We start from the raw sequence: 13,551 nt of genomic DNA on the forward strand, positions 1-13,551 counted from the left end.
GTCCACATGGATGATGGTTCACTTGCACTAAACGAGGCTGCAAATAGTGAGGTTTGGAGATGCCACTATGAAAGGTTGTTTAATAAAGAGAATGAATGGGAGAAAGAGAGTCTGCCAAATGTCGACCCAACAGAGGGACCAGCTATCTGAATTGACAGTACTTTGGTAGATAAAGCAGTTAAGAGTATGAAGACAGGGAAAGCCCCTGGCCCATCAGGAATCACTGCAGAGATGCTCAAAATATCTGGCAGTGTCGGCTAGAGCCTAGTTACCTGTATAGTTCACCATGTGATACACGAAGCAGTCATACCCAATGACTGGTGTAGCAGCACCATAGTCAACTGCTACAAAGGTACAGGTGATGCTTTAGATACAAATAATTACTGAGGTATCAAATTGTTGGATAAGGTAATGAAGGTCACGGAGAGGGTCATAGCCCAACTAATTAGAGAGAGAGTCAGTTTAGATGAGATGCAGTTTGAGTTCGTGCCAGGTAAAAACACCACTGATGCTATATTTCTGGTAAGACCTCTGTACCTGGCTTTCATTGACATGGAGAAAGCCTTTGACAGGGTCCCCCGATCCATTATCTGGTGGTGAATGAGGAAACTAGGGATAGATAAATGGTTAGTGAGAGCTGTACATGCCATGTACAGGGTCGCTGTCAGTAAGGTGAGGGTTGGCAACGAGTACAGTGAAGAATTCCGGGTAGAGGTAGGGGCCCACCAAGTTTCAGTCCTCAGCCCCCTCCTATTTATCATGGTCCTCCAGGCAATAACAGAGGAACTCAAGACGAGATGCCCCTGGGAACTCCTCTATGCTGATGACCTATTTGCAGAGTCACTATCAGAGCTAGAAGAGAAGTTTCAGGTGTGGAAGCAAAGACTAGAATCGAAGGGCCTTAGAGTCAACCTAGCTAAAATCAAAGTTCTAATAAGTAGAAAGGAGACAAACCACAAACAACTTCAGGTAGATGGCCCTGCTCGATCTGTAAAAAAGGCATAGGTAGAAGCTGTACCCAGTGTAAGCTATGGACACACAAGAGGTGCAGCAATATCAAAGGAAAGCTAACTAGGAAGATAATTTTTGTATGTGGCAGATGTTCAGGTGCAATAAACACTGTAAATGTGCACATACAGAGAACAACTTTTGCCACATTCCAGGGAGAAAAACTAGAAGTAGTTGATAGCTTTCATTACCTAGGTGACAAAGTCAATTGTGGGGGTAGGGTGCGCTGAAAGCGTAACTGCTAGAATAAGAATAGCCTGGGCAAAGTTCAGAGAGCTCTTACCTCTGTTGGTGATAAAGGGCCTCTCGCTCAGAGTAAAAGGTTGACTGTATGATGCTTGTGTACGAAAAGCCATGGTACATGGCAGTGAAACATGGGCCGTGACTGCTGAGGACATGCGTAAGCTCACAAGAAATGAAGCTAGTTAGCTCCGATGGATGTGTAATATCAGTGTGTATACTCGACTTGAGAGAATAGTTAGACCTAAGAAGCATTAGTTGTGGCATGCAAGAGAGACAATTGCGCTGGTATGATCATGTGGTACAAATGGATGAGGATAACTGTTTGAAAATGTGCCACACCATAGCAGTCGGGGGAAACTGTGGATGAGGTAGACCCAGGACGACCTGGGATGAGGTGGTGAAGCACGACCTTCGAACATTAGGCCTCACCGAGGCAATGACTAGTGATTGAGACCTTTGGAAATATGCTGTGCTTGAGAAGACCCGGCAGGCCAAGCGAGACCATAACCTGTGGCCTATACTGGTGGTGTAACCAGCCCATTTAGGTGTACCTTTCTTTCATTGGACACTAAAGTATGCTTGTGAAGACCTGTTGAGGCAAGTGAAATCGGAATTGAATTCGATGATAGCACCACATGACTGGCATCCGTGCTAGTGGAGTGCTAAGAGCACTATCAGAGCATGATCACTGCAAGGGTCACCACATGGCCCCCATGCCGGTGGCACATAAAAAGTACCATTCGAGCATGATCGTTACCAATGTCACCTTACTGGCACTTGTGTTGGTGGTACGTGGAAAACACCATTTGAGCGTGGCTGTTGCTAGTACCGCCTGACTGGCCCTCATGCCGGTGGCACATAAAAGCACCCACTACACTCTTGGAGTGGTTGGCATTAGGAAGGGCATCCAGCTGCAGAAACTCTGCCAGATCAGATTGGAGCCTGGTGCAACCATCAGGCTCACTAGTCCCCAGTCAAACGGTCCAACCCATGCCAGTATGGAAAGCGGATGCTAAACAATGATGATAATGATGATGATGACTGGCTCCCATGCTGGTGGCACATAAAAAGCACCATTGAAGCGTGATCATTATCAGCGTCACCTTACTGGCACTTGTGCTGGTGGCACGTGAAAAACAACATTCGAGCAAGGTTGTTGTCAGTGCTGCTGGACTGGCTACTGTGCAGGTAGCACATAAAGAACACCATTTGAGGGTGACTGTTGCCAGTACCTCCTGATCTACCCTCGTGCAGGTGCATGTAAAAGCACCCACTACAATCTCGGAGTGGTTGGCGTTAGGAAGGGTATCCAGCTGTAGAAACTCTGCTAGATCAGATTGGAGCCTGGTGCAGCCATCTGGCTTACCAGTCCTCAGTCAAACCATCTAACCCATGCCAGCATGGAAAGTGGATGTTAAATGATGATGATGAGGATATGTATATACATGTATATATATATATATATATATATATATATGTATATATATTTATGTATATATCTATATTTATATATATATATATTTACATATGTATATATGTATATGTGTATATATATATATTTATATTTATGTATATTTATATTTATGTATATGTAGTTATGGATATATATTTATGTGTATATACACACACACACACACACACACACACACACACACATATATATATATATATATATATATATATATATATATATATATATATATATATATATCAAAATAAGCAACAAGGATATTCAAGGTTACTGCAGTACGATCGTTTCATGTGACTCCATGTATTTAAGCAATGCGAGCATTACATTAAATGTAAAATGCAGAGCAATCTTCAGCTGCACCAAGATACAGAAAATTTACTGAAATTTCATTTCAGTAGAAGGACATATTACTGTTGTAACTACATTTAAACAATCCCAGTGAGAAGGAAGAATATAAAAAACCATTTTGACTTAGTCATTATTGAAACCATGCATGCATGGTACTAGGCTTATAGAGAATAAGTCCTGGGATCGATTTGCTCGACTAAAGGCAGTGCTCCAGCATGGCTGCAATCAAATTACTGAAACAAGTAAAAGAGTATACTAAAGATAATAATCAATATATGTTACTCAAGGTGTAAATACCTAGGTATAAGAAGAAAACTATTCAAAATTAAGAAGATACAGATATAGAGAGTGGTGCTATGAAAATAGAATTATAAGTTTACTGATACGGAAAAATATTTAGTGTATTATAGACTGTAGATGTAATCTTCAACAAATAGAAGAATTTCATTTAAAAAATATGAATTTTCAAAACGTATTGGAGTGTTTAAATTTAAATATAATTATTAAATTAGTAAAGTTAAACTGTGGTAGGTCAAGGTATGAAAGATTTTCATTAAGATATAATGATATGGTTATTAAATATATACCGAGTATTAAAACTAGAGTTGTAGTTTACTAATTATAGTTATAATGATAAGTGTAATGTTATGTATGCTTATAGTATAGAAAAGATTTGTATTTAAATTGTTGGCATCTTATAATTAGTTCATCATGTTGATAAATCATAATTAATTTAGTTTTACTAATTTTATAAATGTGGAATGCTTCTGATACACAAAGTCTACTATTAGGGTTGTATATTACATACAATAGATCAATCAGTCTTACATTCAATATTTTTATCTATGAGAAAATGTATGAATTTAGCAAGAGATATATTATTAGCCTCTTCTTTGTTTCTAAATGTAGATCTATGATTATACCATTGGAGTTTGAATGAGGAGGAAGATGCACTAATGTAGACATGTTCCTTACCTTCTTTTTACTTTCAATTTATTTCTTGTCTTGTTCATTTTAATATCTATATTTCATAAACACATCTACAACATCAATGAACATATAAAATTTGAAGTGAAACCCCCCAATTACACTGTTTTTTTTTGTTTTTTTATCTCTGCATGATTTTAAACTCAAAGTCACAGAAAATGGATCCATCTCCACTAACTTTTACAGAAGAGCAGCATGCAAAGGCCTATCTGTATGCTATAATTCATCCTTGCCCATCAGAACTAAGATGGCCTACATTAGAAATGAGATTCACAAGATACAGAGTATATGCTCCAAGGTAGGAAGCAAAAGCACCAAAATCATATAATTCTGAAAAGTTCAGTTGGAGAATGTCTATCCATACTCTGTCATTAAATGATAGGACATCACCAGACCATCTAGCAAAAGCTACACATCCATGGATAATAAGTATTTTTGAAACTGCCATATTTCAATTAAAAAACAACTGCTTCAATCCACCATGCAGTCTGTTGGGAGGTGGGAGCAGTGGTTGAATATACAACTGGTACATTCCAGACCATCCCTGAGTGGGGATGTGACTAAAAACTGCCAAAACAAAACCACACCTTATGTACATTACCCAATTGCCTGATCAAAGATGAAGATATATATGTGTGGTCTTATGTGGTGTATAAAAATTATATGTAGTAAATGTGATGAATTCTACACCAGAAGTACCACCAGGCTGCTATGCTTCTTTCATTAAAAAAAAAAAACACCTATAGAAAATGTCACACCCAAGACATCCAGGACTCAAAAAAAAAAAAAAAAAAAAGAAAACTCAGAGAACTTGAGAATAAAAAAACCTTATTTTACTCAACAAGTGTAATCCACATTTTAATAACTGCACACAGCTGATTCAAACTGCACACATCTGATTGACTACAACAGCAACATAAACAATCCATACACACACATTATAGAACATCTTTTCTTCAAAGATTTCCTTAAGAAGGGGTCTTAACCTTGAAATATTGAAATATTAAGTAAAAGTACTAACCACTGACCTGTATTATTATAACTTGCATCGTTATAGCTTTAAAAGAAATAAAACATTTATAGATATCAGACAAATTCCATGAAAACTATACTACTCTGACACACACACACACACACACACATGTATAACCTACTTCTCCTAGGACATAGCATAGTATGACACATTTAAATGATATTTACATTTTGGGTTTGAGCTTCTTGCAGAGATGTGAACACAGGAGCATCTTCAGATTCCTCTTTATCTTCAGATACAATCTGTAGTGCAGTGTCATTTAATGACTGCTCTGTTATCTCTTCTGCTTTTTGTTCTTCTGTATTTTCATCTTCATTTTCTTCTTTTTTATCTGGAGATGTTGTATTCATTAATAAAGCATTTGCATTTTTATGCAAATTCATGTCACAGCTGAATGTTTTTGCTGAACATTTTCCTTTCTTGGATTTTGCACAAGACACTGAGCTCATCAGTTCAGGCCAATAACTTGTTTCTCCAGTTGAATATTTTTCAAAGTTGTGAGGTATCGATGGAAAAAACTGGTTGATATTGACATTTTCTTTTTCTATTCTTTCTATTTCAGCTTTAGCAACTTTCACACTTTCAAGTAAATCAATAATATCGTTATTCATTTTACTTATTAGACCAGTTTGCCTGAAAAAAAGCAATTAAATGTGATTTTAGAATAACACACCAACTTTACTTAAAAACACCAAATAATTTTTAGGAAAGGACATATACATTCCAATTTCTCATTTTCAACTGAAATACTAAAGCTATAAAAGAAAAAAAAAAAAAAAGACTATTTAGTCCCAAGGCCACAAATGTTAAAAGAATAGTCAAATTGATTACAATTTCTGATTTGTATTTATTTTATCAATTTCAGAACGATAAAGGGCAAAATTAACCCCACTGTGGTTTGAACCTTGACCAAATACTACAAAGCATTTTGTCTGCTACTCTGCCACTTCATCATATATTTGTTGATGTCGTTGTTTTTCAGAGATGGCATGGAGATATCTAACAAAATCTGTATGTGCAGCCTATAGATGTAGCTCCTCAGAAATGATATTCAGATAACATCAGAGTCAATAACTGAAAAATTTGCTCAGCCTTTCTACCTGCTATAATATCTATAACATTTTATATGTATAAGCATGTAATATAAAGCACTTGCAACAGCTATTTGCCAAATGCATGAATAGTTCAGGCACAAAGTTACAATGTTTGGTTCTATTGAGAATCGTATGAGATACACTATATTTAAAGTGGTTTACCCTCATATTAAATATGATTCATATCATTATTCAAATATATTCATTCTAGTGTTTGACTATATAGAATTTATAAACACAAATAATGATTTCATAATTATGAATTAGGGATAAAAGCATGGTGATGAGGGAAGTCAACAGATTCACTACCAGGTATGTTATTGGTACTTATTTTATAAACCTCAGAAAATGAAAAGCACAGTTAGTCTTGGTGGAATTTGATCTCAGAATGAAACATCACTGAATGCTACAAAGCATTTCATCTATCTTTGACATCCACTACTCTTCTATAATTCAAAAATCATCTGTTGAAGTGGTGTAATATAGTTGTTTCTGGGATTGTCATTCATACCCATCTGGACTAGAATTAATCATTGATACAATGAATTGCTCTTCTTACTAAAGGTGTATTTTAATCAACTGCAATTTTAGGGCTCAGTACAACATGTATGTCAACCCACACTTTACAATTAACTTTTCATGTACTAGGTGTACCTGGGTATTTTTTCTCCAGTCACTGTTTGTCATCTATCCACTTTGACACAGTATAATACTGGTATAAATTTTATAAACTTCAGAACCCTCTATAAACCTCACTACTCTATAAAGAGAAATGTTAAATCTTGTACATTCTGTTCAATGCAGAAATATGAATATTCAGTTGTGTGAAATAATGGAAATATTATCAATAGTCTAGTCTCCAGACTGTTTTTTTCCTTTTTTTAATGTCGTGGGACATTTCGGAGAAGAAGAAAATATACTGGTGAAAAGAAAGGGAATAGATGATGCACACAGTTTTTAATCCAATTCGTCTTACAGTTTGCTTCTGATTTTAGAAGCGGACAGGTTAATAATATATAACTGATAGGGTCACCAATGTTGTGTTCAATAACATAAGATGGTGTTGATAAGTTAAGATATTATGTGTCAAAAATATACCATCTTTTTATTATTTTAAATCAAAATGGGTATAGAATTTTTAGAATACCGAATAAAAAACAAAAACAAAACATTCCTAAAAGAGGGGAAGCAACTTTTAATAGTCTTTAATTATCTCCCTTGGATAATAAAGTCCTCTGAAGCTCTAACTGTAACATATTGGTAGTTTGTCGAATAACTGGGCGTCATTCAAAGCATCTATAAACAGGTACCACAGATCCAGCACTTCATATATTGATACTCCATGCTTCTGTAACATTGGGAGCCAAACAGTGTGCTTCACCACGGAGTGCATATATTGCAGTAAGAAAATCCAACCACTTAGCTCAACCTGATCCTCTAGGATTATGGTGGAGGCTGCAGCAGAAATAGGCGAAGGGAACTCAGTCCGGCTCTAATGGTTGCTGTCTTATTAAGCACTGATTTAGCAAACCTGTAGTTAAAGATATTCCAGCTGTTATCATACTGACTGACATCCAAGACTACATTTTTTTAATGTGTCTTTCTTTTTAAAGTTTGTAATATAGAATTTGAGGGAGATTTTGGCTGTTATTTCCAACAGGTTATATTGTTGTAATATTATTTGCTTAAATTGAATTAAGTTTATTGTTTCCAAGTGAAGGCTCCTCCGTTGATTCGCAACATTTTTGACGTTAGTACTATGTTAGACTTATATTTAGTGTCCTTTGGTGTGGCTTGTTGAATGCAGTGAGTTTGATAGATGCAACTTTCAAGCTCCACCGTAGGCTCTGATCATGCAGAAATATTAAAGTTATCCTAGTCGTAACAGTTCTGTTTGTATCCAAGTACTGTGCACCTGCGACTCGATTATCCAGTGAGTCTTTTTAGAAGTCGACAGGAAGTGTTTTGAGGAAATTTTGGCTGTTATCTTAAGTAGGTTGAACAACCATCTAGTGGTTCCCTAACTGCTCGTGCTCCTCTTCGCCTTTTTATTTTGTATTATATTTGTATGTAGTTATGTAGGGCTGGAACTGCGAAGGTGTGTCTAAAAAAATAACTAGTTCATGATTTAAGAAGAATTTGTTTCGAGTAGACGAAGTAGTAGAATGGTTAAAGTATGGGAGGACCAGCTCTTAGAAGAGGCTATTTGTTTTGTCATTCTTTTGGTTCAAGAGAAAACGATGTGAAGACTACATAAGCGTCTCCAAATCAATACATGACTACATTTTAAACTAAAGTATTGAAACAAATTTTGAATTAATCAATTATTCAGGTTTTCGTTGTTTTTTAAAGTAATAAGCTGTATTCCTTTACGAAATTTCATAACTGAGATGGTGTGAGATGGTGTAGGTACACAGAAATATATGCAACTTCTCTCTTCATCTTTTCTGGTCACCAGTCAATTACATGTTTTCAAACATTTCCGTTCGTTTGCTTTTTTGATGTAGCTTAACTACTCACTTCGCGGTCTCGCTGCTCCTTTTTTAGGTTTCTCCCTCTGCTCCTCACCCCGCGAGAAATCATATCCATTGCACATAGATTCTCATGGTGTCGTGTTGTTAGATCAAACTATTTCATTTTTAACTTTTTCACAACTGACAAAAAGAGTTTCACAGAGCATAACCATTTTAGTTTCTTTCCTAACGCTCTCATTGGCCTAATGTTCTTGAAATTGAACACAAAACATCTTTTTATAGTACTTATTTCCTGTTTTTAGCATCCAACATTTAGGAGTTGCACCAATAAAGTGCAGATGAAATTACTGTTGAGCTTAAAACAAAATGTAATTTCCTCTTGTTATTGTAGTCTTTTTAGTTCCCCGAACTAAATTCGCTGTAGCTGCTATAATTCAACATTTTAAGTGTTTCTTGGATTTCCCCGCTTCTGTTATTGTTCTTTCCAAATATTTAAACCATCGAATTGTTCGAGCGTCTTCCGTGCTATTTCAATTGGATCGACTATTAATCGTTTTGTATTTACTAGTTGCAATTTTTTTTTTTCTTTCAGTATGACACCAAGGTACAGCTAAATGGACTCGTTGTAGAGGTAATTGTGTAACCCGTAATATCCAGTTTAATGGAATAAGACACTGCAGATGTCTAAATGAATTGTTAAACCCTCAGTCGGTAGGCAGATGCCTTATCAATTCGTCCCCAAGCATGTCTCCTTTGGGCTATGTAAACAGTAATAATTTTTCATTCTGTTTATGAAGAGTATTTTTTCAACAAGAATCTGTATAAAAAGCCCGATCAAGAATTGAGATAATGTGTGATATTATCACAACCAACGTAAGTATTTGTTAAGGAGTTTACTCTCATTTTTAAATATTTTCGTGTTTCTTGCTGTTCCATTTTTTTAAAACCTTATTTGGAATATGTGTAATATTTCAATAGATTCTTCTACAATTTTAAGCATGTGATTGAAACTGCACACCGGTACTAAGTTTCGCAGAAAGGTGGGTATGTGAAGATATAGTTGGTTACATCGACACTAGTTTTTAACTTATTCATTATTTTATCAATACAGGAAGAACGAACAGGAAAGGTGTTCTCGGTGGGATTTGAACTCCGAACAGAAATAGCCTTAAGTAAATATTTAACGATTCTGGCAATCCACTACCCTTATTGAAAATTGATTTTTAATATAGGAACAAGACCACAAATTAATGAGATAATACTAGTCGATTAAATCGATCTCAGTAATCGATAAATATTAATAATCACTAGAACTGATATTTTTTGTTGGCAAGTTTTGCAATTAGAAACAACAATTGAAGAAGTACATATTTATTGTAGGGTGAAAGAAAATAAGGACAAACGTTCTAAACGGATTCCTGCTCTGGAGAAGAACTTTAAAGAAGAGAAACGTTGCACTCTGCATTATTTCCTTGTAGAACTTAGTCAATTGTGTTTTGTTTATGCACATTGTCTTCAATCACACACTCACTCACAAAAGGTAGCGTCACCCATATGACAAGGACATGAATATAGAGAAATAATTTATTCTTCTGTTTGAAAGTTTACATTCACTAAATATTGTGTAGCACCCAAAGCACGAAGGCACATACAATTCACTTTGCGCGCAAACACACACACACACACAGATTACTCTATAAATTCCAACATCAACTCCTACTACATTGTCAGACTCAGATTGGAACCTGGAACTTTCCGTAACAAACCTTAAGAAACGTAAACTGTCTGAGAGAAAGCAAAGTTTGTGATGTCTCACCACGCGGTTAATAATTCAGTCTGAGGCTTCCGTAAAAGGGCATAAAACAGTAAAAGGACGAGCAACAGCAGTGGATATTTAAACTACATCGTATTGTATTCATAGGACACAAACGAAACTTTAAAGACGCCATGATTATTGTGTTGCTAAGGGTAACAATAAACGTATTCAGAATAAAATATTGACGGAATGATGAAGGATTTAAAACGTATAAATAATTATAAATGAACGAGCGTGTTAGTATGTAATTATTTTTGTATTAATTTTAAAAGAAAAGTGACGTGATCTTTTTTTTTTTAACGGCATGTATGATTGGGGGCTATGTAGTAATGAAATGATTGGGAGAAAGAAAAATTCAGGGAGGATGATTAAGAGAGGTTCTGGAGAGGAAGTCTTTGATGAAATGTTAATGCAGTGTCAAATGGATGGATACAGTAAAGACGACCAGAAGAGAGACGAGTACGATTGCTTAAAGAAGATGGCAGCCGTGAAAGAAGAAGACCCAGGAAGATATGGGATGAAGTAATGAGGACCGATCTCAAGATGTTGGGCCTCACAGAGAGGATGACAATGGACTGAGATGTCTGGCGATATGAGGTTCTTGAAAAGACGCACCTGAGTACTGGAAGTGTCGTGTATTCTACCCACGTCCCTTTCCATATACCCAGGTTTCACCAGTCACTGTATTCTTCCCCCTTCCCCACTCTTTGCATTCACGTGAACTCCCTACTCATATACCCTGAGCAATGCTCTAACATCCAATTTGCATTCTCATCCCCGTACCTTGAGAGTATGCCTCTCTCATTCTTGATTGATCTCTCTTTTCCTCTAACTGGGGTAACGATGTATCTCCTCTACAGTAAGACACCTGTTTCTGTCCCTCTCTCATCACTCGGCACAAAACCATCTCCAGTGTTCTCTTCCTCTCAAAGAATCTGTGTCTTGCAAGTCACTTGGTGACTCTGCCAGTGCTGGTGTCACATAAAAAGCATCCAATCCACATTGTAAAGTGGTTGGCATTAAGAAGGGCATCCAGTCGTAAAGATCATGCCAAAAAACAGACTTCACTTGTGCTGGTACCACGTAAAATGTGCTCAGCCCACTCAATAATGTTGTTGGTGATAGGAAGAGCATCCAGCCAGCATGGAAAATGGATGTTAAATTCTGATTATATATATATATATATATATATATATATATATATATATATATATATATATATAAAATTTATATAAACAACAGTTTGCAATGTTTCACTAAAAAGGAGAATTACAAATGTCACTAAATGCAACTAGGGTGTTAGGAAACATGTATGTTGCTAGAAATAAGAGCTAAACTGCTCTAATGCTGTAGTTAATGCACATGAATGAAAACACACACTAACAGGAAGCACAATTGTCCCAAAAGTGCCAACTGAGAATTCCTAATACTGACATGTCAGTTTTGGCAACTTCTGTTGCTTCATCAGTTAAGACAGCTTGACTTCAATTCTTTCTGGACTCGCTTTGCCATTAGTATATATGTTTCTGTCATCCAAATAATTGGATGATTTAGTGATTCACTAATGTGTAAACATAAAATTAATATAAATAGCAGTTTGCAATATTTCACCAAAAAGGAGAGTTATAAATGTTACTAAATGTGACTAGGGTATTAGGAAACACCTACATTGCTAGCAATAAGAGCTACACCACTCTAATGCTGTAGTTAATACACATGCATGAAAACACACTAACAGAAACCATAATCGTCCATGGTGAAGCAAATCCGGGAAGAGCCGAAATCGAGTTGTCTTAACTGATGAGGCAACAGAAATTGCTGAAATTGACATGTCAGTATCAGGAATTCTCGATTGGCACTTTTTGGACAATTAATGTCCCAGTTAGTGTATCTGTTTTCATTCATGTGCATTAACTACAACATTAGAGTGGTTTAGTTCTTATTTCTAGCAATATAGGTGTTTCCTAATACCCTAGTTGCTTTTAGTGACATTTGTATATATATATATATATATATATATATATATATATAAATTTAAATAAGAGCCATAACGCAATCCATAGTAAAAACTTGTTTAATAACCTATGCATATTTCAATGCAATATCCCGACTCACTCTTGTCAGAGATAAGAATATGGGGGTCTTGCATCTCTTCAGGGTCAAGTTACATTAATTCACAGCAGACAACAAACAACAGACAACTATTAATGTTGTCTGTTGTTTGCTGTCTGCTGTGAATTAATGTAACTTGACCCTGAAGAGATGCAAGACTCCATATTCATATCTCAGACAAGAGTGAGTCGGGATATTGCATTGAAATGTGCATAGATTATTAAACAAGTTTTTACTATGGATTGCGTTATGACTCTTATTTAAATTGATATGCACACAAAATTGTCTTATAAACAACTTTTCATGTGAGAATTTTGCTACGTTGATAACAGATACAATATTTTTACCAAATATTTGGTAGAGATCTAAATATACAAATATATATATATATATACACACACACACACACACACATTTATGTAATTGTCTTGCAAGATTCTTGATGTGAAATTGTGTGTTGAAATAAATATTGTTATACTTGGAGATGGCCATATTTGCTTAATGCTTGGTCTTTACTTCAGCTTTATTGTTATTGTTTCTTTGTCAATGCTCTTTCATGGATAAAGCAAAAGAAGATGAGATATGTGGGATAAAGAGTCATTGAAGAGGAAACAGGATATGTGATGAAAGATCTTTGGCAAAGAAACAAAAATAGTAATAATAAAGCTGTGGCAAAATATGACTCCCCAAGTATAACAGTATGTATGTGTGTTTGTCTGCCACCACTGCTTGACAACTGGTGTTAGTTTATGTCCCCATACTTTTGCAGTTTAGTATAAAGTAAATGATGGAATAAGTGCCAGTCTTTAAAAAATATAGGTACTGAGGTCCATTTATTCAACTAAAAGGTGGTGCCCCAGCATGGTCACAGCCCAATGACTGAAATAAGTAAAACATAAAATATATGGGCATAATTTGAAAAAAAGAAGAAAAACGAGATGAATTGGTTGACATAGCTGTTTTTG

General features: G+C 35.7%; 2 protein-coding genes across 4 annotated transcripts in view; one reads left to right on the forward strand and one right to left on the reverse strand.

Annotated features, from left to right (window-relative positions):
• LOC106881292 (tetratricopeptide repeat protein 16) overlaps nt 1-10,745 on the reverse strand; it is a 148,630-nt gene extending 137,885 nt beyond the window's left edge. The window contains exons 1-2 of one of the 2 annotated variants that reach the window (XM_052966285.2): nt 10,425-10,745; nt 5,258-5,723 (exon numbers count right to left, since the gene is read on the reverse strand). In XM_052966285.2, coding sequence (XP_052822245.1) covers nt 5,258-5,701 — 444 coding nt within the window. In that variant the 5' untranslated portion in view covers nt 5,702-5,723; nt 10,425-10,745. The remainder of the gene's footprint in view (nt 1-5,257; nt 5,724-10,424) is intronic. The other variant, XM_052966284.2, reaches the window with a different exon arrangement.
• Nucleotides 8,273-13,551, forward strand: part of LOC106879385 (uncharacterized) — a 173,856-nt gene continuing 168,577 nt past the window's right edge. Inside the window, exons 1-2 of one of the 2 annotated variants that reach the window (XM_089349322.1) lie at nt 8,273-8,480; nt 9,251-9,531. In XM_089349322.1, coding sequence (XP_089205448.1) covers nt 9,508-9,531 — 24 coding nt within the window. In that variant the 5' untranslated portion in view covers nt 8,273-8,480; nt 9,251-9,507. Of the gene's footprint in view, nt 8,481-9,138; nt 9,532-13,551 lie in introns of those variants that run through there. The other variant, XM_089349321.1, reaches the window with a different exon arrangement.

This window comes from Octopus bimaculoides, chromosome 3, assembly GCF_046866305.1.
Source record: "Octopus bimaculoides isolate indiv1 chromosome 3, ASM4686630v1, whole genome shotgun sequence".
Classification (NCBI taxonomy): Eukaryota; Metazoa; Mollusca; class Cephalopoda; order Octopoda; family Octopodidae; genus Octopus; species Octopus bimaculoides.